General features: G+C 40.4%; 1 protein-coding gene across 1 annotated transcript; it reads left to right on the top strand.

The window, feature by feature from the left end:
* Positions 1–204: 204 nt before the first annotated feature.
* LOC106607619 (acid sphingomyelinase-like phosphodiesterase 3a) lies at positions 205–14,216 on the top strand (the record flags this gene model as incomplete). The annotated part of the gene is given in 9 exon segments (XM_014204762.2): positions 205–223; positions 7,312–7,443; positions 7,446–7,521; positions 8,333–8,477; positions 8,724–8,820; positions 10,639–10,682; positions 11,533–11,710; positions 12,246–12,370; positions 13,405–14,216. Coding segments are annotated over 9 exon segments (1,119 nt in total), but the record flags the coding sequence as incomplete, so codon positions are not given.
* Between the last annotated feature and the right edge of the window lie 11,869 nt (positions 14,217–26,085).

Below are 26,085 nucleotides of genomic sequence, written 5' to 3'. Positions count from 1 at the left end.
GTCACGGTTTTGTCTCACCAGGGGTGATGGTCGGATTCACGTTTATCGTCGAAGGAATGAGCATTACACCCGAGGCCTGTACTCTGGAGCGGGGTCGATTTGGAGGTGGAGGTCCATCATGGTCTGGGGCGGTGTGTCACAGCGTCATCGGACTGAGCTTGTTGTCATTGCAGGCAATCTCAACGCTGTGCGTTACAGGGAAGACATCCTCCTCCCTCATGTGGTACCCTTCCTACAGGCTCATCCTGACATGACCCTCCAGCATGACAATGCCACCAGCCATACTGCTCGTTCTGTGTGTGATTTCCTGCAAGACAGGAATGTCAATGTTCTGCCATGGCCAGCAAAGAGCCTGGATCTCAATCCCATTAAGCACATCTGGGACCTGTTGGATCGGAGGGTGAGGGCTAGGGCCGTTCCCCCCAGAAATGTCTGGGAACTTGCAGGTGCCTCGGTGGAAGAGTGGGGTAACATCTCACAGCAAGAACTGGCAAATCTGGTTCAGTCCATGAGGCGAGAGTACTTAATGCAGCTGGTGGCCACACCAGATAGTGACTGTTACTTTTGATTTTGAACCCCCCTTTGTTCAGGGACACATTATTCAATTTCTGTTAGTCACATGTCTGTGGAACTTGTTCAGTTTATGTCTCAGTTGTTGAACCTTACACTGTAAAACATATTGTGCCCCTTTTACTCAAAAAAATGTAGGTAACTATTTGCATCAGCTTTTTAAATAAATCCAACAAGGAGGATCTTGTAAGTATAATATACTTCGCTATTAGTGTATTACAAACTCAAATATGTGAAGTGCAAACAACTAACTGGATCTCAAAAATTCCTTTCATTCAACTTAATTTGATCAGTTTCAGAACCGTTTTTTTTTTGTTTGACCTGCTTAAATCCTTCAAGTTCCAGAACTAATGTTATAAGTTTGATATACTAAATGCAATCCGTTACAGAGCTAATATTGTACGTTTAATTTGCTGAATTTACTCAGTATAGTAGTTTATATTCTGTTTTACAAATGTTTTTGTTGACTTAAGGTACTCAGGTTAGTAAAATGTATTTAATTTGGGTTCCTACTACTCAAATATATACATTTGAAGTCGGAAGTTTACATGCACTTAGGTTGGAGTCTTTAAAACTCGTTTTTCAACCACTTCACAAATGTCTTGTTAACAAACAATAGTTTTGGCAAGTCGGTTAGGACATCTACTTTGTGCATGACACAAGTCATTTTTCCAACAATTGTTTACAGACAGATTATTTCACTTACAATTCACTGTATCACAATTCCAGTGGGTCAGCAGTTTACATACACTAAGTTGACTGTGCCTTTAAACAACTTGGAAAACTCCAGAAAATTATGTCATGGAGTTAGAAGCTTCTGATAGGCTAATTGACATAATTTGAGTCAATTGGAGGTGTACCTGTGAATGTATTTCAAGGCCCACCTTCAAACTCAGTGCCTCTTTGCTTGACATCATGGGAAAATCAAAAGAAATCAGCCAATACCTCAGAAAAAAAATTGTAGACCTCCACAAGTCTGGTTCATCCTTGGGAGCTATTTCCAAATGCCTGAAGGTACCACGTTCATCTGTACAAACAATAGTATGCAAGTATAAACACCATGGGACCACGTAGCCGTCATACCGCTCCTAGAGATGAACATACTTTGGTGCTAAAAGTGCAACTCAATCCCAGAACAAGAGCAAAGGACCTTGTGAAGATTCTGGAGGAAACAGGTACAAAAGTATCTATTTCCACAGTAAAACGAGTCCTATATCAACATAACCTGAAAGGCCGCTCAGCAAGGAAGAAGCCACTGCTCCAAAACCGCCATAAAAAAGCCAGACTACGCTTTGCAACTGCACATGGGGACAAAGATCGTACTTTTTGGAGAAATGTCCTCTGGTCTGATGAAACAAAAATAGAACATTTTGGCCATAATGACCATTGTTATGTTTGGAGGAAAAGCACGGGGGTGGCAGCATCATGTTGTGGGGGTGCTTTGCTACAGGAAGTACTGGTGCACTCCACAAAATAGATGGCTTCATGAAGAAGAAAAATGTTGGATATATTGAAGCAACATCTCAAGACATCAGTCAGGAAGTTAAAGCTTGGTCACAAATGGGTCTTCCAAATGGACAATAACCCCAAGCATACTTCCAAAGTTGTGGCAAAATGGCTTAAGGACAACAGAGTCAAGGTATTGGAGTGGCCATCACAAAACCCTGATCTCAATCCTATATAACATTTGTGGGCAGAACTGAAAAAGCGTGTGCGAGCAAGGAGGCCTACAAACCTGACTCAGTTCCACCAGCTCTGTCAGGAGGATTGGGCCAAAATTCACCCAACTTATTGTGGGAAGCTTATGGAAGGCTACCCAAAATGTTTGACCCAAGTTAAACAATTTAAAGGCAATGCTACCAAATACTAATTGAGTGTATGTAAACTTCTGTCCCACTGGGAATGTGATGAAAGAAATAAAAGCTGAAATAAATCATTCTCTCTGCTATTATTCTGACATTTCACATTTTTAAAATAAAGTGGTGATCCTAACTGACCTAAGACAGGGATTTTCTACTAGGATTAAATGTCAGGAATTGTGAAAAACTGAGTTTAAATGTATTTGTCTAAGGTGTATGTAAACTTCCGACTTCAATTGTATTCACAAATATTCTTAAAAAGCTGATGCAAATAGTTACCTCAATATACTTGGGATAATTTACAAAAAAATATTATTTCTATTCAAGGGAATTTGCAAAAAGAAACAGTGTTCAACTTCGAACTTCCACACATTTATTTTGAATAAAATAAATGTTATCATTTTATCATTTCTTCAAACTTCAATCTCAAATTGCCCTTTAAACCCTTCTCCTTAGACATTCATATTTTGTCATCTGCAAGCATTCTGGGTATAACTACACCTTGCCTCCTTAGGTAAAGTTACATCCGATAGCTTGCACCTGACTACAAATAATTATTGATCTTCACAACTGCATAAAGTTTAGGTGATAGTTTGGGATTAGCACTTTGACCTCACATCTTGTACAGTTTGGCAAATATTTTCTAGTGGTCTGTGTGCCCCTTAACAACAAAGCAATATTTTAACAGAAACGTAAGTTAAAGATGTGTCTTAATAGACTTTACACAAGTCACAATATGAACTTTAGCTCAAATACAACCTCATTCAAACTGTTTTAGATTAATCAAAACATGGGTTTTCAAAACGTACATGGAGTAAGTTGTTACAAAATATATGCCAAATTCTCCCTTAAAACCTGACTCCATATGCACATATTGTTTTGACAGGTATAAGCATTCTGGGTATAGCTCCACCTTGCATCTGACAAATAATCTCAGATATCCACTAGTGCACATGGAGTAAATTTTAAAACAAAGCTGTTTTTTAAACAGGAATGAACAATGTCTCTTATGACTTCACCTGACAACGAGCATCATGTAAACTGTAGCTCCTATACCACCTAGCAACTAGCTTTTCAGCTAACTCAGTAGGGTTTAGACCACAGTTTGTGAGTGGCCCTTTGAGAGTTCTACATTTACATTTACATTTTAGTCATTTAGCAGACGCTCTTATCCAGAGCGACTTACAGTAGTGAATGCATACATTTCATTTCATGCATTTTTTTTTTTGTACTGGCTCCCCGTGGGAATCGGACCCACAACCCTGGCGTTGCACACACCATGCTGGCGTTGCAAACACCATGCTCTAGATATCTCATAGATATCTTTAGATATCTCTGAAAACAAGTAACTTCGTCTTTAGAGCTTGGACCCGTGGGGAGGTCCTGAGATCATCAAGTTCCAAGAATACTTTTTGGAACACCTCAAATGTATATTTCAGTTCTTTGGGTACCTCAGATTTAAGCCATAGATGAGGCCCATAAGCAACGTACAGGACTGTGTAACACTAGGAATACCAGCCAGGACCTCTGCTCCTTCGATGCAGATCCCATGCTCTATATTCTGGTGCAGATCCTTCACAGTGAACACATTCATCACATGCTGAACGAGGTCCTCTCGGATCATGGTGTCGTCAGCATCCTGAGTGAAAAAATTAAGAAATAACAGACTAGGCTATTACATTAACTGTGCAACTTGAGAGGAGAGGGGGAAAGAAAGGAAGATACCTCATTTAGAGATAAATAAGGATACAAAAATGAAAAACCTTTACCTTGTATTCTGTGATAAGGTCTTCAACCCTCTCACCGCGGTATATGATCAGGCCACGGATCACACTGTCTCTTCTTTCCTGGATGGTGTTGCACTGTAATATAATGTTATACAAATAATTGCATTTAATACCGGCAACTAAATACTTACAGTATAACCTATATACTATTGTGAAGGTGTTACTGTGCATACCCTGTACAGAACTTCAAGGAATTTCTGCATGTCCGCCTGTACAGCACCTCCTTTTGACTTAAACAAGTCAAAAAGTTTTGGTGTATATTCGTCCAGCTTCTGCATAAAGGTGGACTCAAGAGCAACATTTGTAATTCTTCTGAACTCTTCCTTAATATGAGAGAGGGAGAGAAAACATCTTCTGAACAGATAAGTACAAAAGATGATCTGAGAGACAGATGCTATTGGGAAACCCCTCCCAAAGCTTGTGCAGAGTGAGAATGTTCAGACTAATCTTTAATGCATATTGAATTGTAGGTTATAATATTAGGTCAAGACAGCAAAATATTTAAATCCATTTTTTACCTACATTGACTATTTTCATTCAGCTGTATTTTGTACCTGAGTGGGTTCAAACCAGGTTGGCCATCTTTCATTGAAGTCCTTCACAGGAAGGGCCTGAACGACATCTTGTCTTCGATATGAGAAGGTCTTTGCCATTTTAGCACTCACAATGTTGTGGTTGTCACGTATTTGTACTTGAATGCAGAAAAACTGCAGATCTTACATTGCATGTGCTGCCTGATCCCTACGGAATTAAGATAAAATCAATATTTTTTTTTGTGTATACATAAGCACTACAAACGCTTAAAACATTATTACTTACACATCCCATATGTTATCTCGTTCTAAAATAAGGAAGACACACATTGTCAATACCTGCCTGGGTGACAGCGCGTTGTGTAAAACACTAATAGGGCCCTATGAAATCCTTGTTCTTTTTTTCCCCAAATGCCGTTTTATTTTCAGGAATTCCATGTTAACTTTTTGTTGCCTAATGTGTTCAATCCATTTGGGTGATTAAAAAAATACAGTATATATCTAATACCTATTATTCACACTAATGTTGGGTTACTGTAATAAAAATATCCTGTCTGAGGGGTACCGTGTATTCTGTTTACATTTCTGGATTCCGTCGAGGATTTCGGCATTGCGGAAATCATAGGGCCTTACAAGCCCTAATGTGAGCTACAATGACAACACAAAGACATTTGAATATATTTACATACCATGTCAATGTATTCTGGAAAATATGGCCATTCCAGAGGAGAAAGATCAAGACGAGGTCCATTGAGCTGTTCCAAGCACAATATAAGTTCAGAACTTGATCTAGCATGTCAGTCCAACATAATAATGATATTATGAATATCATATTTTTAAGTTGATGGTTGTTACTTAGAAATATTTGTTCAAATTTAGCAGCATATTACCTTGGATTTTTATTTGCAAATGCCAGTCTTTTACAACACATATAAATGAAGTACTATATTCAAAAATGTAAGTAAAACCAGAAACCTATTATTTTAAGTAAAAATCATTGATTTTCTTTTGCAATATTTACTAAGCCCGTGGGTAATTTTTTAAAGTGTACAAATATTTACACATGTTAAGTTTGCTGAAAATAAACGCAGTTGACAGTGAGAGAACTGAGTTGCTGAGTTTATATTTATCAAAACTATATTATACCATCAAAATTGCAAATACATTAACAAAAGAACATAACTGCCTGCAAAAAGATTAAGGCAAGCATAGGCTACTAATCTCTTGAGTCCAAGCAGACAGAACAGAACGTTTAAGAAAATAAATCCCAGTAGATCAACACATTTTATTTATAGTCGCTAAATCATGATGATCAAAATTGGAAGTACAAGTATTCAAATGTACAGAATTATGGGTAATTACAAAAATGTTAAGCATATTTTACCAAACTATTTAATATACATTCCAGCAGCATACCACTGTGCATCCCACTGTGGGCTTGCTTCTGAAGCTAAGTAGGTTTTGTCCTGGTCAGTCCCTGGGTGGGAGACCAGATGCTGCTGGAAGGGGTTTTGGAGGGTCAGTAGGAGGCACCCTTTCCTCTGGTCTAAAAATGATAATTTCCCAATGCCCCAGTGCAGTGATTGGGGACATTGCCCTGTGTAGGGTGCTGTCTTTCAGATGGGACTTAAACGGGTGTCCTGACTCTCTGTGGTCACTAATGAACCCATGGCACTTATTGTATGAGTAGGGTTGTTAACCCTGGTGTCCTGGCTAAATTCCCAATCTGGCCCTCATACCATCACGGTCACCTAATCATCCCCAGCTTACAATTGGCTCATTTATTCCCCAGGTTCTTGCTGTAAATGATAATGTGTTCTCAGTCAACTTAGCTGGTAAAATAAGGGGACTTTAATCAGTGTCATCACAATTTCATGTATTCAATACAAAGGCTGGTTTGCTTATAGTTTTGTAGACTTTCCATTGGTCCACAGAAACACCATCCACAATATAAATAAGGAAATGTCAATACAATGGAGAAACCAATGATTTGAATGTATAGGCCTCAATCCACACACAAGCAAAGTTCTGTAATGGAAGGTAACAATGTTGAAGATAATGACTTAGGACTAACCCAACTTCATTCTCTACATCTCTGCCTGTCCGCAATATTGTAAAACATCATAACACAATTAGACAGTCCCCATTGCCTAGATCTATCCATGTATTGTACATGGTATGACACTGATAGTGTGATTTAGAATTTTGTGCATTTGGCTTAAGCAGCAGGAGTCGCATGTCACCATCCTGCCTGGTGTCAACGGTACAGGCTGGTGGCGGTGGTGTAATGGTGTGGGGAATGTTTCTGGTACAAGTTAGGTCCCTTGATACCAATGAAGCAATGTTTGAACGCCACGCATTGTAGAATCCATGCCCCAAATAATTCAGGATGTTCTGGAGTTAAAGGGGGGTCCGACCCGGTACTTGATGGGTTTACCTAATAAACTGGCCACTGAGTTGTGTTACCTATAGTTAATAAATCCTGACTAGCATGAATTACATAATCCCCTACATGTAATACAATAGATTGATATAACATGCCCAATAAGATTTCAATTTCAGGGAGATTCTGTCACATCTTTGACCTGCATTTTGACCCCACCTACCATGTGACTGATGAATACACCAAAGTGTGTTTCTCCTCTAAGGGTGTCCCAGCCTCAAACCCTGGTCTTTTTGGAAACTTCATGTGTGACTCTACCAGCTCATCCTGTCAGCTTTCCAGCACATGAAACAAGTTGCCCCACAGCCAGAGTTTATGATCCGGACAAGGTTTGTAGCTTTCTATGGTATGGAAAACAACATGTGGTGTTAATGTGGATTTGTTTTCCTGTTTCATATACAACACTAATGGAGGAGTACCCTGTGCACCTTTTGAGAGGTTAAACAACTAACAAAACATATTGCTTCCTCCTTCCTGTCATTGGATAACTAACAATGATATTGTCACTGATGGAATTGTTGTAAAATAAGCAACCAATCAGTGATTTGCTCACTGAAGCATGAACAATGTCTGTATAGTGTATCATCTTGAAACGGCTCTAGGCTGTGTCTCGACCCGAAATGCAATAAGCAATTTGCACAGCAGCCAAATAGGCCATAAATCATCCATACAATAACTTCTGCTGATATTAAAACCAAGTGCCATAAAGTCAATATGCCAACGTTCAACCAGTGGGGACAACTCCGCATCAGATAGGTGTGCATATGAATAAAGAGCAATGCATAGCAAAGGCTACTAAAAATGGACTAAATGCTATGCTAAGGCCTGAAAATTTGAATCACACATAACACGAAAGGACTTGTACTGCATGTGTATGGCGCTAAGCTAGTTTATTTCACAAATCTTCAGTTAATCGGTTAAGCCTGACATTTTATTGGCATGTATAATACTTGTTAAGCATAATTAAGATGCTTTGGTGAAAGGCCCTGCCACTGCACCTAGATTCAAATGTGAAAAAAGACAACTCCTGGATTACAGGGATTTATGGGTAACACATTAGCAGATCTTTGTTTTATTTCATTAATTCTGCCCTGGGCTCTCTGTAATAAGTTATTCGAATGAGCTTATTCCTCTCTCCAGAGACAGCCCTCCACATGTCCCATCAGGGGAGCTGTCCACGGACGTGGTGATCCAAGTCATCAGCAACATGACTCAAACCATCAGGGAGTTCCTCCTAGACATGCCGGTGTACCCCGCCCTCGGGAACCACGACTACTGGCCCCAGGTATTCTATTTATTTGATGGGGCGGAGATGACCTGTGATGGATAGACATCTGGTTAAATGCTGACAGTGGTAGACACCCTGGTTCAAACCAGAGATTGTATCGGCATGTCTGAAAGATAAAGTTTCCTTCATGCATTTTTAGTGTGGGCAGCAGTTGATTGCCTATTTTACCTCTATAAGAATGTTTCTGTTTCATGTTTTGTATATGTACTGTATTTTCAAGATCGTGTTAAACATTACTTTCAGGATCAACTTCTGACCTCCACCAATGATATTTACCAGGCTGCAGCCAAATTGTGAGAGCCTCGCTTGAAGCCAGAAGCCCTTGTAACTCTGAGAGAAGGTAAGTTGCTTGTGTCATTACATGTTAGAACCACCTTTGGCAGCGATTACAGCTGTGAGTCTTTCTGGGTAAGTCTCTAAGAGCTTTCCACACCTGGATTGCGCAACATTTGACCATTTGTCACGTCTGTGTGTAGGAACGGACCAAGGCGCAGCGTGAATATCGTTCCACATCTTTTATTTAAATGTGAAACTTCGCAATACAAACAATAAACTATAAACAAACAACAAACAACAAACCGTGACGACAGAGGTGCAACATGCACTAACTCAAAATAATCTCCCACAAACAAAGGTGGGAAAAACAACTACTTAAATATGATCCCCAATTAGAGACAACGATGACCAGCTGCCTCTAATTGGGGATCATCCAACAAAAAACCCATCGAAAAACAGAAACTAGAACCAAACAACATAGAAAAATTAAACTAGAATAAACCCCTCCAGTTACGCCCTGACCTACTCTACCATAGAAATTAAGAGCTCTCTATGGTCAGGACGTGACACCATTATTCTGTTCGAAATTCTTCAAGCTCTGTCATATTGGTTGTTGGTCATTGCTAGAAAAACCTTTTCAGGTCTTGCCATATATTTTCAAGCAGATTTCAGTCAAAACTGTGACTCGGCCATTAAGGAACATTCACTGTCTTCTTGGTAAGCAACTCCAGTGTAGATTTGGCCTTGTGTTTTAGGTTATTGTCCTACTGAAAGGTGAATTCATCTCCCAGTGTCTGGTGGAAAGCAGACTGAACCAGATTTTCCTCTAGGATTTTGCCTGTGTTTAGCTCCATTCCGTTTCTTTTTTATCCTGAAAAACTCCCCAGTCCTTAATGATTACAAGCATACCCATAACATGATGCAGCCACCACTATGCTTGAAAATATGGAGAGTGGTACTCAGGGATGTGTTGTGTTGGATTTGCCCCAAACATAACACTTTGTATTTAGGACAAGAAGTTAATTGCTTTGCCATATGTTTTGCAGTATTACTTTATTGCCTTGTTGCAGAAAACATGTATTCTGTACAGGCTTCCTTCTTCTCACTCTGTCAATTAGTTGAGTATTGTGGACATACTACAATGTTGTTGATCCATCTGCAGTTTTCTCCTATCACAGCCTTTAAACTCAAACTGTTTAAAAGTAACCATTGGCCTCATGGTGAAATCCCTGAGCGGTTTCCTTCCTCTCCAGCAACTGAGTTAGGAAGGACGCCAGTATCTTTGTAGTAACTCGGTGTATTGATACACCATCCAAAGTGTAATTAATAACTTCACCATGACCAAAGGGATATTCAATGTCTGCTTTTTACATTTTTACCCATCTATCAATAGGTACCCTTCTTTGCGAGGCATTGGAAAAGCTCCCTGGTCTTTGTGGTTGAATCTGTGTTTGAAATTACCTGCTTGACTGAGGGACCTTGCAGATAATTGTATGTGTGGGGTACAGAGATGAGTTAGTCAATCAAAGATCATATTAAACACTATTATTGCACACAGAGTGAGTCCATGCAACTTACTACGTGACTTGTTAAACACAATTTTACTCATGAACTTATTTAGGCTTGCCATAACAAAGGGGTTGAATACTTATTGACTCAAGACATTTTCAGCGTTTCATTTTTTTATAATAAAAAAAAAAGAAAAACATAATTACACTTTGACATTAAAGGGTATTGTGTGTAGGCCAGTGACAAAAAAAATCTAAATTTAATCATTTTTAAATTCGGGCTGTAACACAATAAAATTTGGGAAAAAGTCAAGGGGTGTGAATACTTTCTGAATGCACTGTTTGACCTCTTGACCTTCTCCATTCTCTGTGAGGATATTTCCAGGGTGTCCTGCAGCCAATGGAACTGTCCTGCTGGGTCACTCATATTCACCGTCACTTTATTGGGGATGTAGTTTAGGATTGTGTTCAGGCTTATCAGTCGCAGCTTGGGCTACACCAACTGAGAGTTCCTTCACAAAATGTATGTTTTAGGCATTTAGCAGATGCTCTAATCCAGAGCTAATTAAAGTAGTGAGTGTATACATTTTAATTTGTACTGGTCCCCCATGGGAACTCAACACACAACCCTGGTGTTGCAAGTGTCATGCTCTGCCAACTGAGCCACACGGGACAATAAGTTAAAGATCAGGTAAGGTTATTGTGTGCTGGGTCAAGTTATTGTGAGTTTTACAATGGTTATCAATATGTAATGTTTATGGATATTAAAAACAATGCAAAAAAGAATTGCAAAGTACCAAGAAGCCTGATCAGCAGGCCTAAAATGAGTTCTCTCATGCTTTAGCCAGACTCAGGGGGTTGAATACTTATCTAATCAAGATATATTAGTGTTTTATTTTTCATGACTTTTTAATTATTTATTTTTACAAATGTTAGAATTTTTCTTCCGCTTTGACATTAGAGTATTTTGTGTAGATTGTTGACAAAAAAAATGACTAATCAATTTTAATCCTACTTTGTAACACAACAAAATGTGGAAAAACTCAAGGGTTGTGAATACTTTCTGTAGGCACTGTAGCTACATGACTTAGTAGAAGGAATATGTCTAGCCAGGTGCTGAGGGCTTCTGAATAGTCCTGCATGGATTCTAAGCACCAGAAGACTGCTTATACAGGATATAACATGTAAGTCTTTTTTAAAGTAAGGTTTGACTCCAAACCAGTCCTATCATGCCTAAGCATGCTGTTTCTCCTGTCATCCCTCCGTAGGTTGACATTGCTCATGTTCCAGTGGGTTACTTGCCCTATGCCAGGAACACCACGGCCGTCAGAGAACTCTACAGTGAGAGACTTGTGAAGATAATTCGCAACTACAGGGAGATCATCTCAGGGTATTTCTATGGCCACACTCATAGAGACAGCGTAATGGTCTTGCAGGATCAGCAAGGTGAGTCACTGGAATGCGTCAAGGCTCTGCGTTGGATAAGTGACTGTCATCAAGGAGTAACTAGTATTGATTAACTTATAGTATTGATAGCATTCGATAGTATTCAATAGATCATATGCTGTTAACTTAATCATAGCCTCTTTTGCAAAAGTTAATTTTTGTCGGGTAAGTGACTGGATGAGGTTAGAACATTATTTTTTTTATCTGTCATCAAATTCTGAACTCTACTTCATTGTGTGAAGGAGGCATCATACTCTAAGTGACCTTTTTTTTACCTTTCCAACTATAATGACGTGTTTAGATCGTGTTCAATTCCACCTCAAATTACTCAGACAATCGACATCGACCAATGTGACTCATACACCTCCTGTGGGTTCAGTGTTATCCTGACTGTCGGTGTTGGCTAGAATCCCCACAGCCACAAAAATGCGTGTTTGTATAATTAGCTAGCTTAATGCAATGGAGGAGGAACTAAGGAATTAATGCCTTTAGCCATGTATTTATTTACCCAAATGATCATTTGTTTGCTTTGAAGGGGAGCCGGTTAATTCCCTGTTTGTCACACCGGCTGTTACTCCAATCAAAAGTGCAGAAGAGCCGTACTCCAACAACAGAGCCTTCCACATGTAGCACTATGACCCAAAGGACTACGGGCTGCTGGTAAGTAGGGAACTCAGTTAACTTGTGAACCACCATTATCCAGGGGTTTGGGACAATCTACTTTCATTTGGAAATATCCATTCATTATGTATTATCATCCTTATGTCTAACATTAACCCTCTCAAGGTGATGTAGTTAAGCTGAACTTATTTCATGATTACCATGCAGAGACTGATTTCAGTTCTGCATTTTCACTTTCCCTCCTATTATTTTCATGAGGTCAGCACTGATCTGTCCTTGGCTTGGTTTATTAAAGTACAGTTTCAACAGAGCAATCCCAATGTGATTCTCGCTCATACAGCATAGAGCTCAGAGTAGCTTACATGTGATTTCAGCATGCCCCAAAGACGGGAGCTCAAACATGTCACCGCCACAGTCAACAGTGGGAAGGCCCCAGCCTTTGAAAATCACTGTTAGTCTCTTTGTAGCTCTACTTCCTGGGGTAATCTGTTAAGAAAAGCAATGTGGAAAATACGAACGAATCAGAGACATCTTGACAACACTTTTTCAAATGGGGAGCATTCAGTCTCAACAACTTAACAAATCCCTAGACCAGGGTTCCCCAACTGGCGGTCATTTTGGGGGGAGGGAGCGGGGGGATTTTCATTGTTGGACATAAAAGACTGTAAAAAGCCCTGGAAATCGTCTCCAAATGATTATACATTTTGGAAGTCTATTCCCTAGTATTTCCACGCATAATAGAGGGAGAAACACGTGATCGTATACAAATGCAAGCAAGGCTTGAAATCATTATGTTTTAGTCAAATATTATATTGGTTTGGGCTTCTTGCTGTCAATTTGCAGTCTACAAATGATTTGTAATTATATTCCGGCCTCCCGACCATCCGCTCAAGAAAAAAATCGGCCCGCAGCTGAATCTAGTTGATGATCCCTGCCCTAGACCCACAGCAATGCTGTTCCTTCATGATTAATGGTGCTGTCATTCATAACAAATCTACTTCTAATCAAGGTACTCTCTCAGTAAAGGTTTTTGCTTTTCATGCTTTTGAAATAGTATTTTTCTCTCTCTGAAGGATATTTGGCAGTACTACTTGAATCTCATCGAAGCCAACCAAGAAAAAAGATCTGACTGGAAACTTGAATACGTAATCACTGAACCATTTGGATTAAAGGATATTCAACCACACAGCTTGTTTCAACTTGCCCTGAGTTTTGAAATGGGGCAAAGTGAAGCGTTTCAGAAGTATTTTTGCCATTTTATGGTGAGCTATGATGATAACATTGTGTGTGATGGGGCCTGCAAGCTGACTCAGGTCTTTGCGGTGCAGTCCTTGGACTATACATCCTATTTCAAACGTATTGAAAAGGGACACTAAAACAGGGATATTTTTTTGGTGAGCTACTGTAATGGAAAAATTCAGGGATTTTATTAATGCTGTAGAGATATTTCATATGTATTCACATGACCATGAAATATAAATGTATAATGTAATACTTTCAATTAAATGATGACAATTTAAGCATCTCTGAGGTCGAAATACGGACACGATACCAGATGATAATGTTGATGATTATATAATCGCAAAAGGCCAAATATTGTGTACAACATTTTTTGACCTCTTATTGATTTCTCTGTGACATGTTCAAATCAAAGAGAAATAGATCACTAATTGCTAAGTACACTGTATGGTTATTGCTTTTAAAATGTCTGGCAGTTATGAATAAACTGTAAACGGTGAATTGCTTTGCTTGCAGAATAAAGCAAATTGCATCTAAGTGGAACTGTTGCACAAAAGGGGAGGGCATTTATGAGAAAAATGTTTTTTATATTTCAATGCACTTGTTTATTTCCCAAAAATAAAAGATGGCACAACAATTTTCTCTACATTTGTAAGTTGTGATATTTTGTTCTCTGCGACACCATCAGTTTCTCATGTGCAGAGATCAAACTCTCTGGATCAAAGTGGCCCTAGTTGGGAGATTGTTTTTCCAGCTGTCATGCTACAGTTCTCCTCTTCACCTGCTCCCCAGTCCCCTCAATAGCTGTACTGTGAGAGAGGTTAACTCATGACCTCGCTGGAGAAAATGAAAAGCTAGCAAATGCCACTCTAGACCAAACCACTCCGCGGGGGATGGGAGATCAGACAGCCCCAACCCTATTCGACCCTCTCCTCCTCTCCCCTTGTTCCCCGCTTCTCTCCCCCTCTCCCCACAGTCCAGAAGGACTATCTGCCCTTGCCTTTTGGATTTGGGGACGAAATCTTTTCACTCATATGCCCTCAACTGGGTTTAACATTAGCATTCAGGGGCTGAGAGAGTCTGGGAGAGTCACAATGCCTGGTGGAAGGGACTGTGGAAATGAGGTTAGTGGTTGACATGGTGATAAAGACGACTCCGGGGTAACTGCAGCAGAACTCTGGCAGGCCTCACTAATGACTCTGTGATGCACTAATAAGCGTGAATTACTGGACTGCCAATCAGACAGGCTGGTTCCCCTCAAAGGACCAGCCACTGATGGAGCAAGCGAGAGAGAGCTGGGTCAATATTTGCCCTGTCGATGTGACTGTTTGAGACTAGAATGGGTCTCTTGCTCTTCAGATTTCACTACCCGCAAGCCTCCCTGAGTTGTCCTGGGTTCAGGCCAGGCTTTAAACAACAGTATAAATCTATCAGGAGACTGTTATCTACCTGCAGTGGGCAGTAGAAGTGAATGCCTGGATTGGCCTCCTCCACACCACTTCTTATACATGGCCTTCAGAAAGTATTCACCCCACTTGACCTTTTCAACATTTTATTGTTACAATGTGGGATTATAATGGATTTCATTCAAAATAAATTGTCAATGAACTACACAAAATACTCCAATGTCAAAGTGGATGAAAAATTCTAACATTTGTAAAAAAATAAATAAAACATAACAAAAAATAACTATCTTGATTACATAGGTATTCAACCCCCTATATCAATACATGTTAGCAACACGTTTGGTAGCGATTACAGCTGTGAGTCTTTTGGGGTAAGTCTCTTAAAAGCGTTCCACACCTGGATTGTGCAACATTTTCCCATTATTCTTTTAAACATTTCAAGCTCTGTCAAGTTGGTTGTTGATAATTGCTAAACAGCCATTTTCAAGTCTTGACAAAAGTTTTTCAAGGCGATTTAAATCAAAACTGTAACTAGGCCACTCAGGAAGATTTCATGTCGACTTGGTAATCAACTCCAGTGTATGTTTGGCCTTGTGTTTTAGGTTATTGTCCTGCTGAAAGGTGAATTTGTCTCCCAGTGTCTGTTGGAAAGCAGACAAAACCAGGTTTTCCTCTAGGATTTTGCCTGTGCTTAGCTCTATTCCATACATTTTTTCCCCTAACAAACTCCCTAGTCCTTGCTGATGACAAGCATACCCACTCTATCAATTAGGTGAGTATTGTGGAGTAACTACAATGCTGTTGATCCATCCTCAGTTTTCTCCTATCTCAGCCATTAAACTCGCTAACTGTTTTAAAGTCACCATTGGGCTCATGGTGAAATCCCTGAGCGGTTCCTTCCTCTCCAGCAACTGAGTTAGGAAGGACGCCTGTATCTTTGTAGTGACTGGGTGTACTGATACACCGTCCAAAGTGTAATTAATAACTTCACCATGCTCAAAGGGATATTCAATGTCTACTTTTTATTTGTACCCATCTACCTATTGGTTCTCTTCTTTGCGAGGCGTTGGAAAACCTCCCTGGTCTTTGTGGTTGAATCTGTGTTTAAAATGCACTGCTCGACTGAGGGACCTTACAGATAATTGTATGTGTGGGGTACGTACAGAGATTAGGTAGTCATTCAAAAATCATGTTAAACACTATTATTGTACACAGAGTGAGTCTATATACATTATTATGTGACTTGTTAAGTCAATTTTGAACTTATTTAGGAATGCCATAATAAAGGGGTTGAAAAACAAACAGAATTCCACTTTGACATTATGGGGTATTGTGTGTAGGCCAGTGTTCCAAAAAATCTCAATTTTGTTATTTTTCAATTCAGGCTGTAACCCAACAATACGTGGAAAAAGTCAAGGGGTGTGAATTATTTCTGAAGGCACTGTAGACCCTCTGAAAAAGGTTTTGGGTAGGGTGGAACTGAGGTGAGAGAGGGATGTGGCTAAGCCCATTAAAGACACTTTCCTAACTATCAGCAGTATTCTAGGCATCTTATGAGAAGCGAGGCGCATTTTCTCAGAAAGCCACCAAGCCTCTACATTTCAAACCAATAATCCACACAGACAATAATGACAGAAGGCCAAGCTCTTAAGCCTTAGTGGACTTAATACCATTATTTACCCCCTCTGCCCTTTGTATCGCCTTACACAGTGATCTAGGGCGATACTAGGAACTCAACAGCCTGCCTTGCTTATGTAATGGAGAGTATTGCTATATATCTTTGTGATATCTGTGATGTAACATAAACAATCTATGTTTTAAGATGTAAAAACTCAGAACACAAGCTCGACATGTCCATGTTTCTCTGTCTGAATAGGATTTTGTTGAATTCCTTTTATCTGTACTGAGCTGTAGCCAATTAAGTGGGTAATAAGGCACGGTTAATGCTGTCACGTATGCTTAGGCCCTCTCTGCTTCCTGAAAACCTTAAGAGCTGTAGTTATGAGGTCAATGCGAGGGACCCCAGTAGGTCAAGTCTACGCTAAACACCAGCCCTCATTATGGTCAAGCAGACTGTGATCAGTCGCCGCTCCTCACAGCGCTTTTGTTCCTGCTGGCTGGGTTGATGCCGCAAAACATTCAATCTGTGGATTACTGTCAAGATTTTGTAACTGGGCAGGCCCCTGGGGAACTGGAATCTGTGGAATATGACTGTTAAATTCAAGGGATGGCGGCAGAGCAGAGAACACACACATGGCACAGCAAAAGTAGAGATTACAATTTCTTACTTTGATCAGGGAGGCTTTTATTCAACATGGAGAGCAAGGACACGATGTTAGTTAATAAGGGAGTGATACCTAGTCTTACTATCCCTAGGCTTAGAGCATCTGTTCGGTTACTTAGATTATCCAAGTCTTATCCAAGGCTTTGTTTAAAACGTTTTTAACAGCCAAACATCCTCTTTTCTGCCTCTGAAATTACTTTACCATGCCCACACAGTCTTTCCATCTATGGCCATGGTGTTATGTGTTAGAGGCAGCTGTGCATTGTTTGTTGTCCCGTTTATCTTGGCTGTGTCTCTAAGACACTACAGGGTTGCGTTGTGGAGGAAAAGAGGGGTAGTAGCCAGTAATGAACATGTTCAGCCATTAAAAAGGGTCCTTTAGCTCAGATGGTAGAGCATGACACTTGTTAACGCTTAGGGTAGTGGGTTTGACTCCCAGGACCACCCCTACGTAAAATGTATGCAAGCATGACTGTAAGTCACTTTAGATAAAAGCATCTGCTAAATGGCATATGAATTATATATTATAATATATATATATACATTACCAGTCAAAAGTTTGGACACACCTACTCAAAGACACGGCGGTTGGAACCAAAAATCTAAAATTTGGACTCATCAGACCAAAGGACAGATTTCCACCGCTCTAATGTCCATTGCTCGTGTTTCTTGGCCCAAGCAAGTCTCTTCTTCTTATTGGTGTCTTTAAGTAGTCGTTTCTTTGCAGCAATTCGACTCTGAAGGCCTGATTCACACAGTTTCCTCTGAACAGTTGATGTTGAGATGTGTCTGTTACTTGAACTCTGTGAAGCATTTATTTGAGCTGCAATCTGTGGTGCAGTTACTTGACAATTTCTGAGGCTGGTAACTCTAATGAACTTATCCACTGCAGCAGAGGTAACTCTGGGTCTTCCATTCCTGTGGCGATCCTCATGAGAGCCAGTTTCATCACAGCGCTTGATGGTTTTTGCGACTGCACTTTAAGAAACTTTCAAAGTTCTTGAAATTTTCCGCATTGACTGACCTTCATGTCTTAAAGTAATGATGGACTGTCATTTCTCTTTGCTTATTTGAGCTGTTCTTGCCATAATATGGGACTTGGTCTTTTACCAAATAGGGCTATCTTCTGTTTACCAACCCTACCTTGTCACAACACAACTGATTGGCTCAAACGCATTAAGAAGGAAAGAAATTCCCCAAATTAACTTTTAAAAGACACACATGTTCATTTAAATGCATTCCAGGTGACTACCTCATGAAGCTGGTTTAGAGAATGCCAAGAGTGTGCAAAGCTGTCAAGGTAAAGGGTGGCTACTTTGAAGAATCTCAAATATAAAATATATTTGAATTTGTTTAACACTTTTTTGGTTACTACATGATTCCATATGTGTTGTTTCATAGTTTTGATGTCTTTACTATTATTCTACAATCTAGAAAATAGTAAAATAAAGAAAAACCCTTGAATGAGTAGGTGTGTTATCTTTTGACTGGTACTGTATTTATATATTTAAAAAACTGTCTAGTAACAGTTGTGGTGCATGGTTGTAGTGTGCATGATAATTATGTGGAGGTGGTGTGTGAACGAGTCTCATACCCCAGGTCAATATTTCACACCTTCAGTCTAATGAAGAGACAAGTCGTCAGCCATTTTGGTGAAGAGTAGTGCGTATCGGTGATACCTGTCCTCACACCCTCCTCTCTGTCACTTCATTTCAATGTCAGAATATCTGACATCGGGGCCTTACCTACTTTTAAAAGGACTTTGGATGCGGCAACTAAAACCTAAAAGGATGCCATTTACAGCACAGAATAGCCTAAATACCAGTGGGTCTATTCCTGCAACAAGTAATTTATGCTTGTAGACAATGAATGATGTAACATTGTTGGATGATGTCAGTGTACATTGCAGACTCAGCTAAAATACAGCCACTTCCATTTAACTGTGCAGTAGGCCTATAGGCTCCTATTATAGCTAGTATAGCTGCAGGGCTGGGCAAGACCTATACAAACCCTTCAACCCTATGAGTCATGAGAAGTATTGTATTATATAAAGAGTAGATGATCCGGAGAGATACTTTTCAGTCACACCTCTCAATTGTGGGTCATCTTTAGGTTCTCCTTCCTCAATGCAAGGCCTTGGTGCTGAATCTGCGTCAACAAGGAGAGGAGTCATCTGGCCTGTTACTTCTAGTAACCCATCTCCCTAACCTAGCCCTGTAATCCTCCTGGGGGAAATGCCCTTGGTCTGTAAATATTGCTTACTGTAACTTCTGCTGACTGGCCAGTTCACTCTGTCTCACTCCCAGCTTTGTGTTTTTTCCCCCCAGAATGTAATTGAGAGTAATATTGTTGGCTTACAACAAGGCTCAACGCTGTTTTTCCTTCATCAAGTATGGACTTTGATTAATCCCTTTGTAACTTAACTCACAGAGAGGTTAAACGAAAAGACGCATGGGCATATAGTCCTTTTTTACATTACAGGAGATTAGACATTTAAATTCAAATGTTCAGCGCTGTACATTCACAGGAACAGCGAGTGTTTTACATTGTTTATATGTGGTGAAATGAAAGATAGCCATTGCTACTTCATCAAGCACGTAGTAAATCAAAAACCCTGTATAAAGTTTAATATCACTCTTGGCATGGCCAGATTCCCTTGTAGACAAGCACGATGTTCTATTCATAGAGCGAACCTCATGTGGTGCTAGCTCTCACACCCTACTCCTTCTCATACAGAATATAAAGAGAGTGAGTGGCACAGATTTTCAAAGCCAAACTTAGCACAGACAGCCATTGAGGGAGGCTTGGTGATTGTGCAATTCAGCCTGTTTCCCCAATATGGTGGTAAGAGAGGGTGTCTTGAAGGGGGAAAGGGGGGGGGGGGGGTGTCCTTTCGTCTCATGCTTCAGTGGCAATTTGTCAGCCAGCATGAATGGCCACCTTTATGAAGTCGGGGTTCAGATCTGATTGTACCCTGTCCTTTGTGGGCCGAGCATAGCCTGATCCCCATCAGCCAATGGGTATGCAGCTAGGGTATTACCTCACAGTCAGATGATGTCTATGGCAAGCACACTAAAAACTCCCTCTTTTCCCATTTGAGAGGAAGAAAGGCACTCTGGGAAAAGAATGGAACTCCATCAGGCCTTCCATGAGAACTTCTCTCTAGGAATACACAACAGAGTGTAGAGAGAACAAAAGACCCATTTCTGCAGGGACATATTTTACAAAGTGGCTTGTAGTAGTGAATGAGGGAGTGTTTAGAAGTGGGCCAAACATACAGGGAAAATCACCATTATAGTGACTACTGCCAATTAAAATGTACCCCACTGTGCTGGGGCTGGAGATTCTCTTGTTACACTAGGGTTAACGTATTGTCTGCAGACACAGAGCTCTGATTGTAGAAGTGGGAAGTGTACTGTATGCGTGCAAGAGACAGTGGTCAGCAGAAATATACAAAACGAAAATAATGTAAATTAAGTTGTCATTTGGAAAGAATACAACTGACAGTATTTTTGCTTGACAGAGAGTGCGAATAGTTATTGAACCAATTTGTGCATTGTTATTGCTTCAATGGATTTAGACAAAAGTGAACAACTGACACGATGTGATCATGACACTTTATTTCCCCCAAAACATTTTGTGAGACAACGGACAGTAGCGGCATAGTTTTCAGCCTAACATCATCGGTGAACAAGATGATTGATATTAATTAATAATGACCTACAAACCATAGTAGAAATTACCAAATCCCTGATGAATGTATATTGTCTTCTTGTGATTTGCATCCGTCTGGCATCCTATGTTTCCTTTCAAAAATAACAGACTCAAATCTTAGGATCACGTTCCATCTACCCCCGCCCTGTGGCTTCATCTAAATATGTGAACAGAAGGACATTTTTGATTGATTGAAGGACAGTCAGTAATGACTTTCTAAAGACAGCCCGAAGCCAATTGTGTCTTTGCTGCACGTTTTCTCCCTTGGGGTTTATTCTTGGTTTGTGCTGGGCCTCAGTAGGCAGACTAGTTCAGGGTCAATGGGTTTGCCCAGGATGGAACAGGTTGGCCAAGGTCTTTGATCATAGTGGAGCCTGGGGGTCATGACCCCTTTTATTCCACATGATGACAACGGTACTGACCCATGATACTATGAATGCATCCCAAATGGTACCCTATTTCCTAATATGTGCACTACTTTTAACCAGGGCACACAGTAGTGCACTATGTAGGGACTAAGGTGCCATTTGGAAACACACATAGGCCAACAGATGACCCTTCCTGCAGCTTAGTGCACTGTCGGGCACAGCGCTGGTTAATTTCTAAAGGCAGGTTTGCTCATTGCATTTAGGCCCTGCTAACTGCCTTTTGAATTCTTGATGTTCACCTTTGTTACATGCATTAACCAGGCTAGTTCGATATGGATATGAACCATTGTTCTGAGAAACACTGTACAAATAGTACTTGAAATAATTCACAGCAGAAATCGGTCAGTTCCGTTTCAGATGAGGGAGGATGATTTTTTTTCTTCATGAGCATGGCCTTATTTCTATTACAGCATATTGGATGACTGTCATTCATATTCCATTCACCCAGATAAATGTAACAGCGATAGGTTTAGGCTACTATATGATACTCAAATTTTCCCTGTACCCATCATGAGGTTGCTGCAACCTAGCCTATGAATGAAAGTTTACAACGTAGGTGCACACAGGTTGAGAGACAAATTTGATGTGACAGACAATGACACATGGACAGACCGGGACATTCAATACCGCCTTGCACACTCTTGCCTGCATCTAGCTGATATTGGGTGTAATCATTAGCCCAACAGTTCAAACGAGAGTTTCTATTGGACAAATTACGGTATGTTTATCCCCGTTTTGTTCCATTTGCTTCTGTTTAAGAAACACTTTTCAACAGAATCGGTGGAATGAATACACCCCTGATCACTCGTAAACACAGTTCACAGTTTCATAGCAGCCACGTTGTATTCCTTCTCACATCTACAGTACGTTATGCACTCTCCTCCTTTCACCTCTTCCCTTTGCTTGTGGACTTCAGCTGTTTGTGACCAGGCGAAAAAACCTTTCCAAGCCAAGCCGCTGCACACAGCCTACATCGTTGTCACCATATTAGCTAGTAAAGTAACGTCATAGTCAGCATAGCTAATAGAGCTAACGCGTTATGCAGTAGCGTTACGGTGATGTAGTAACGTTACAGTGTACAGTCAGTAAGCAGTTACACCAGCGGGCCCCAGTGGCATTAAATTAGTCGAACCAAAAGCTTACCTTGACTTGGAAGAGTTCCAGTGTTGTATTGGATAGTCATAGCCAGCTAGCTAACATAGCATCACTCTGTTTGAGCAGGGTGATTCAGTAGGATAAACTAGCTAGCTGCATTTGCTAGCTAAGTAAGTGAAACTGAAAGTTGAAAAGAAATTATGACATCTATCTCTCTCTCTATTTCTGTCTTGCTTCTCCTTCATTTAGGAAGACATTAATTTGTTCAAAACTGTTCAATTATTTTCTTTCTCTCTCTTTTAGGCAACTACTCACCACATTTTATGCACTGCAGTGCTAGCTAGATGTAGCTTATGCTTTCAGTACTAGATTAATTTGATTGGGTGGACAACATGTCAGTTCATGCTACAAGAGCTCTAATAGGTTGGAGAACGTCCTCCGGAAATTGTCATAATTACTGTGTAAGTCCATGGAAGGACGTGAGAACCATGAGCCTCCTAGGTTTTATATTGAAGTCAATGTATCTAGAGGAGGATGAAAGCTAGTTGTCCTCCGGCTACATCATGGTGCTACCCTACAGAGTGCTGTTAGGGCTACTGTAGACCTTCTTTGCAAAATAATGTGTTTTAATAAATTATTTGGTGACGTGATTAAATTTAGTATAATTTTATAAAAAAATTATACGTTTTTAAATGTTTTAACATTTTACATTTTTAGGAAATTCACTGAGGAGGATGGTCCTCCATTTCCTCATCTGGGGAGCCTCCACTGGTAGAAATACTATTCTGATAACCTCAATATTATCCGGTTGACTTTCGAATACCCCACACTTACTTTACACTGTTGGATGCATGATACACTATATTGCCATCTTCATTGCTATGGCGTGATGAGCTAAATCTTGAATATGGGATTGTGCTGTTTATTGGAGAGGAAGTGATGTGTGAAGGTTACCAGGGCATACTTTAACACAATCAGACCTGCCCCATGCATTCTGCTCATGTGGAAAATGGATGTCTGCTGACACCTCAGTTTTGACACAGACATTCAATATGATGTGACTATGACCTTACAGTCATTTGACCACTGTATTGACTGCACATATTACCGATACAGGCCAACAAAACTAAGATTCATGTAGTTTGCTACAATCAACCCACAGGCTAGGTTTAGTTTTAAATTGGCTATTAAAACCTTCATTATGATCATCGTTGGTGTTATCATATTATCAATCAAACTATGCAAACTATCCGTAGCTTCTGACCCAAAATGCAATAGGCTATGCACCTATGGCAAAGTGTGGTAGACTGTAAGATTAACTGCTACAACAGTGCCATCCTCTGGCATTGTATGTGCATTGCATCCTTCTGAAGAAAATCCTGCCAAAACGTTGCACTGATTGTGGAGTGCATGGGTAATCTGTTTATATGGTGGTGGTGTGCTTTTTACTTAATTACATAATTTGCTGTTGGAAATGTGTGATGTGACCAGACTGACATTTTAAATCAATTATAAGAATAACAATGTCAGGATGGTATGTGTATAGCTTGATGGAATTGAATGTCATTCCTCATATCATACCTAATGGCGATGTTCCCTCCAGCAAGGATTTTAACCCCTCTAATCTGCTCATTGGGCTCTGCACTGCGGCAGCCCTCTGCTCCAGCCTCTCCAACCTAGAGGTTGTGTGTGTGTGTGTGTGTGTGTGTGTGTGTGTGTGTGTGTGTGTGTGTGTGTGTGTGTGTGTGTGTGTGTGTGTGTGTGTGTGTGTGTGTGTGTGTGTGTGTGTGTGTGTGTGTGTGTGTGCTTCATTGAAAGAGCACCTTCCTAACAATAGCATACGTGATTCTGAGATAAATGTAGATATATTGACATATAACCTAAAAAAATGTAATCATAATGTTCCACAGAGATAACCATGGTGTACAAACAGATTTTTAGGCCTATAAGTTGTAACATAATCAGTGAACATAACATTATTGAGCCCATTATTGGACCTGAGCCCAGTTATGACAAAATCCCTCAATTCCCAGATTATTAATTGAACCTGTCGCCACTGATAACACCGTGAAGGCTGCGTTTGACCAGATGTAAAATAGTGAGATTGGGTCCGTCCTAAACCACGGGCCGGCTCGCCATATGGCGTGTAATTTATCATGACTTATACAGCAGTTCAAGCATATTGCTCCATCTGAACATTAGTGCACACGCAACGACCATATTAGCGACGCCCCTGGGCAAGCCTCCGATAAACCAACAACACGAGTCCATTAAGTGCCATCTGAATCACTGTCTGTCTGGACGAGCGAACACATCCGGCCTACTCGGCACTGGGATCCAGCCATGTTGAACCCACTCACCCATTTCTCCGAGCTTGCTGGAACAGGGAACTGGAAGGCTAAGAAGAAGAAAAAAATGTTTTAAAGAAAATAATTCATGACAATTATCGAGATTCTTTAAACGGCACTTCTGGTAATTTGCTCCATTTTCAGTTGAAGCCTCAACAGGCAACGTGCTCCCATAACTTGTTCAGAGATAGTTTTCTCTCTAACATCTGGCTATTGAGATAAGCTCCTGGGCATTGCCTTGATGGGCGCTCACCCGGTCTAATATTGAAGCAACACCAGACCAGTGGTTTTCACACAAACACGCTTGTGGACCAGCCAAGGTCAGAGGCTGAAGCCCCGGGCCTATGAGGAATTTATGTAATTCGTTAGCTTGACTGTAGAAAAATCACACCTCAAACTGAGAGCACTGTCTTTGCATTCAGATGTAAAATTGAATCACGCCACCACTTGATATTCGAGGTGAATAGCCTTACACTATTTATTTGTTTAAATCGTGTAGTTCACAAAATAGGCTAGTTTGCAACTCGTGGCATCTTGCCATGCAGGGGTGGTTTGCTTCACTCACACTTACATTTAGGTATGGAGAGTTCACAGCATGCCAAAGAGCGTCCATTGTCAAAATCTGACTGTGTTCAGGCCTAATGGTGCTGTGCTGTTTAGTAAGTAGCCTGTTTCGTCTCACTACTGTATAGTTGGGATGTTTTGATCTTTACATCTACACCCCAATGTAAACATCTAAAATAATGTATGAGTTATCTTACATCGCCCTCATTTATACCAGTGAAACCAGTAGTTTCCAAATACGCGGCAGCGCTAGTGCTGAGTCAACAAAGGCGCTGTCCGCTCACATGGTGCTGAAACCGCCATGGGCAGCACAAGAGTTCGGTCGCCGTGGTGACTAATTTAATGACACCTTTGCGATCACGCTCTGTAATATGTGTCTTCTTCCCCATTAAGAATTTTGTAAATATCTAACTTGTTTTAACTGAGAACTGCTCAAGACAAATATTTTTTTGGGGGGGATGGGGGTAATTTTATTCAAGCATAGCCTAATGTCATTCTGAATGCCATGCACCAATACAAATACTGCAAACTGAGTTTAACGTCATCTTAGGCTACCCATTTTCTAATCATGGAATCAACCGTCGAAAGATCAAATGACATTTTCACAGTGCGTGAGCGAGCTCCTCAAAATGACAGCTGCACCTTCGCAACAAAGGTCATTTCCTATGCAGGTCCG

This window comes from Salmo salar, chromosome ssa06, assembly GCF_905237065.1.
Source record: "Salmo salar chromosome ssa06, Ssal_v3.1, whole genome shotgun sequence".
Lineage (NCBI taxonomy): Eukaryota > Metazoa > Chordata > Actinopteri > Salmoniformes > Salmonidae > Salmo > Salmo salar.
Note: the sequence above shows the minus strand (reverse complement) of the source record. Positions and strands in the feature narration are given on the sequence as shown.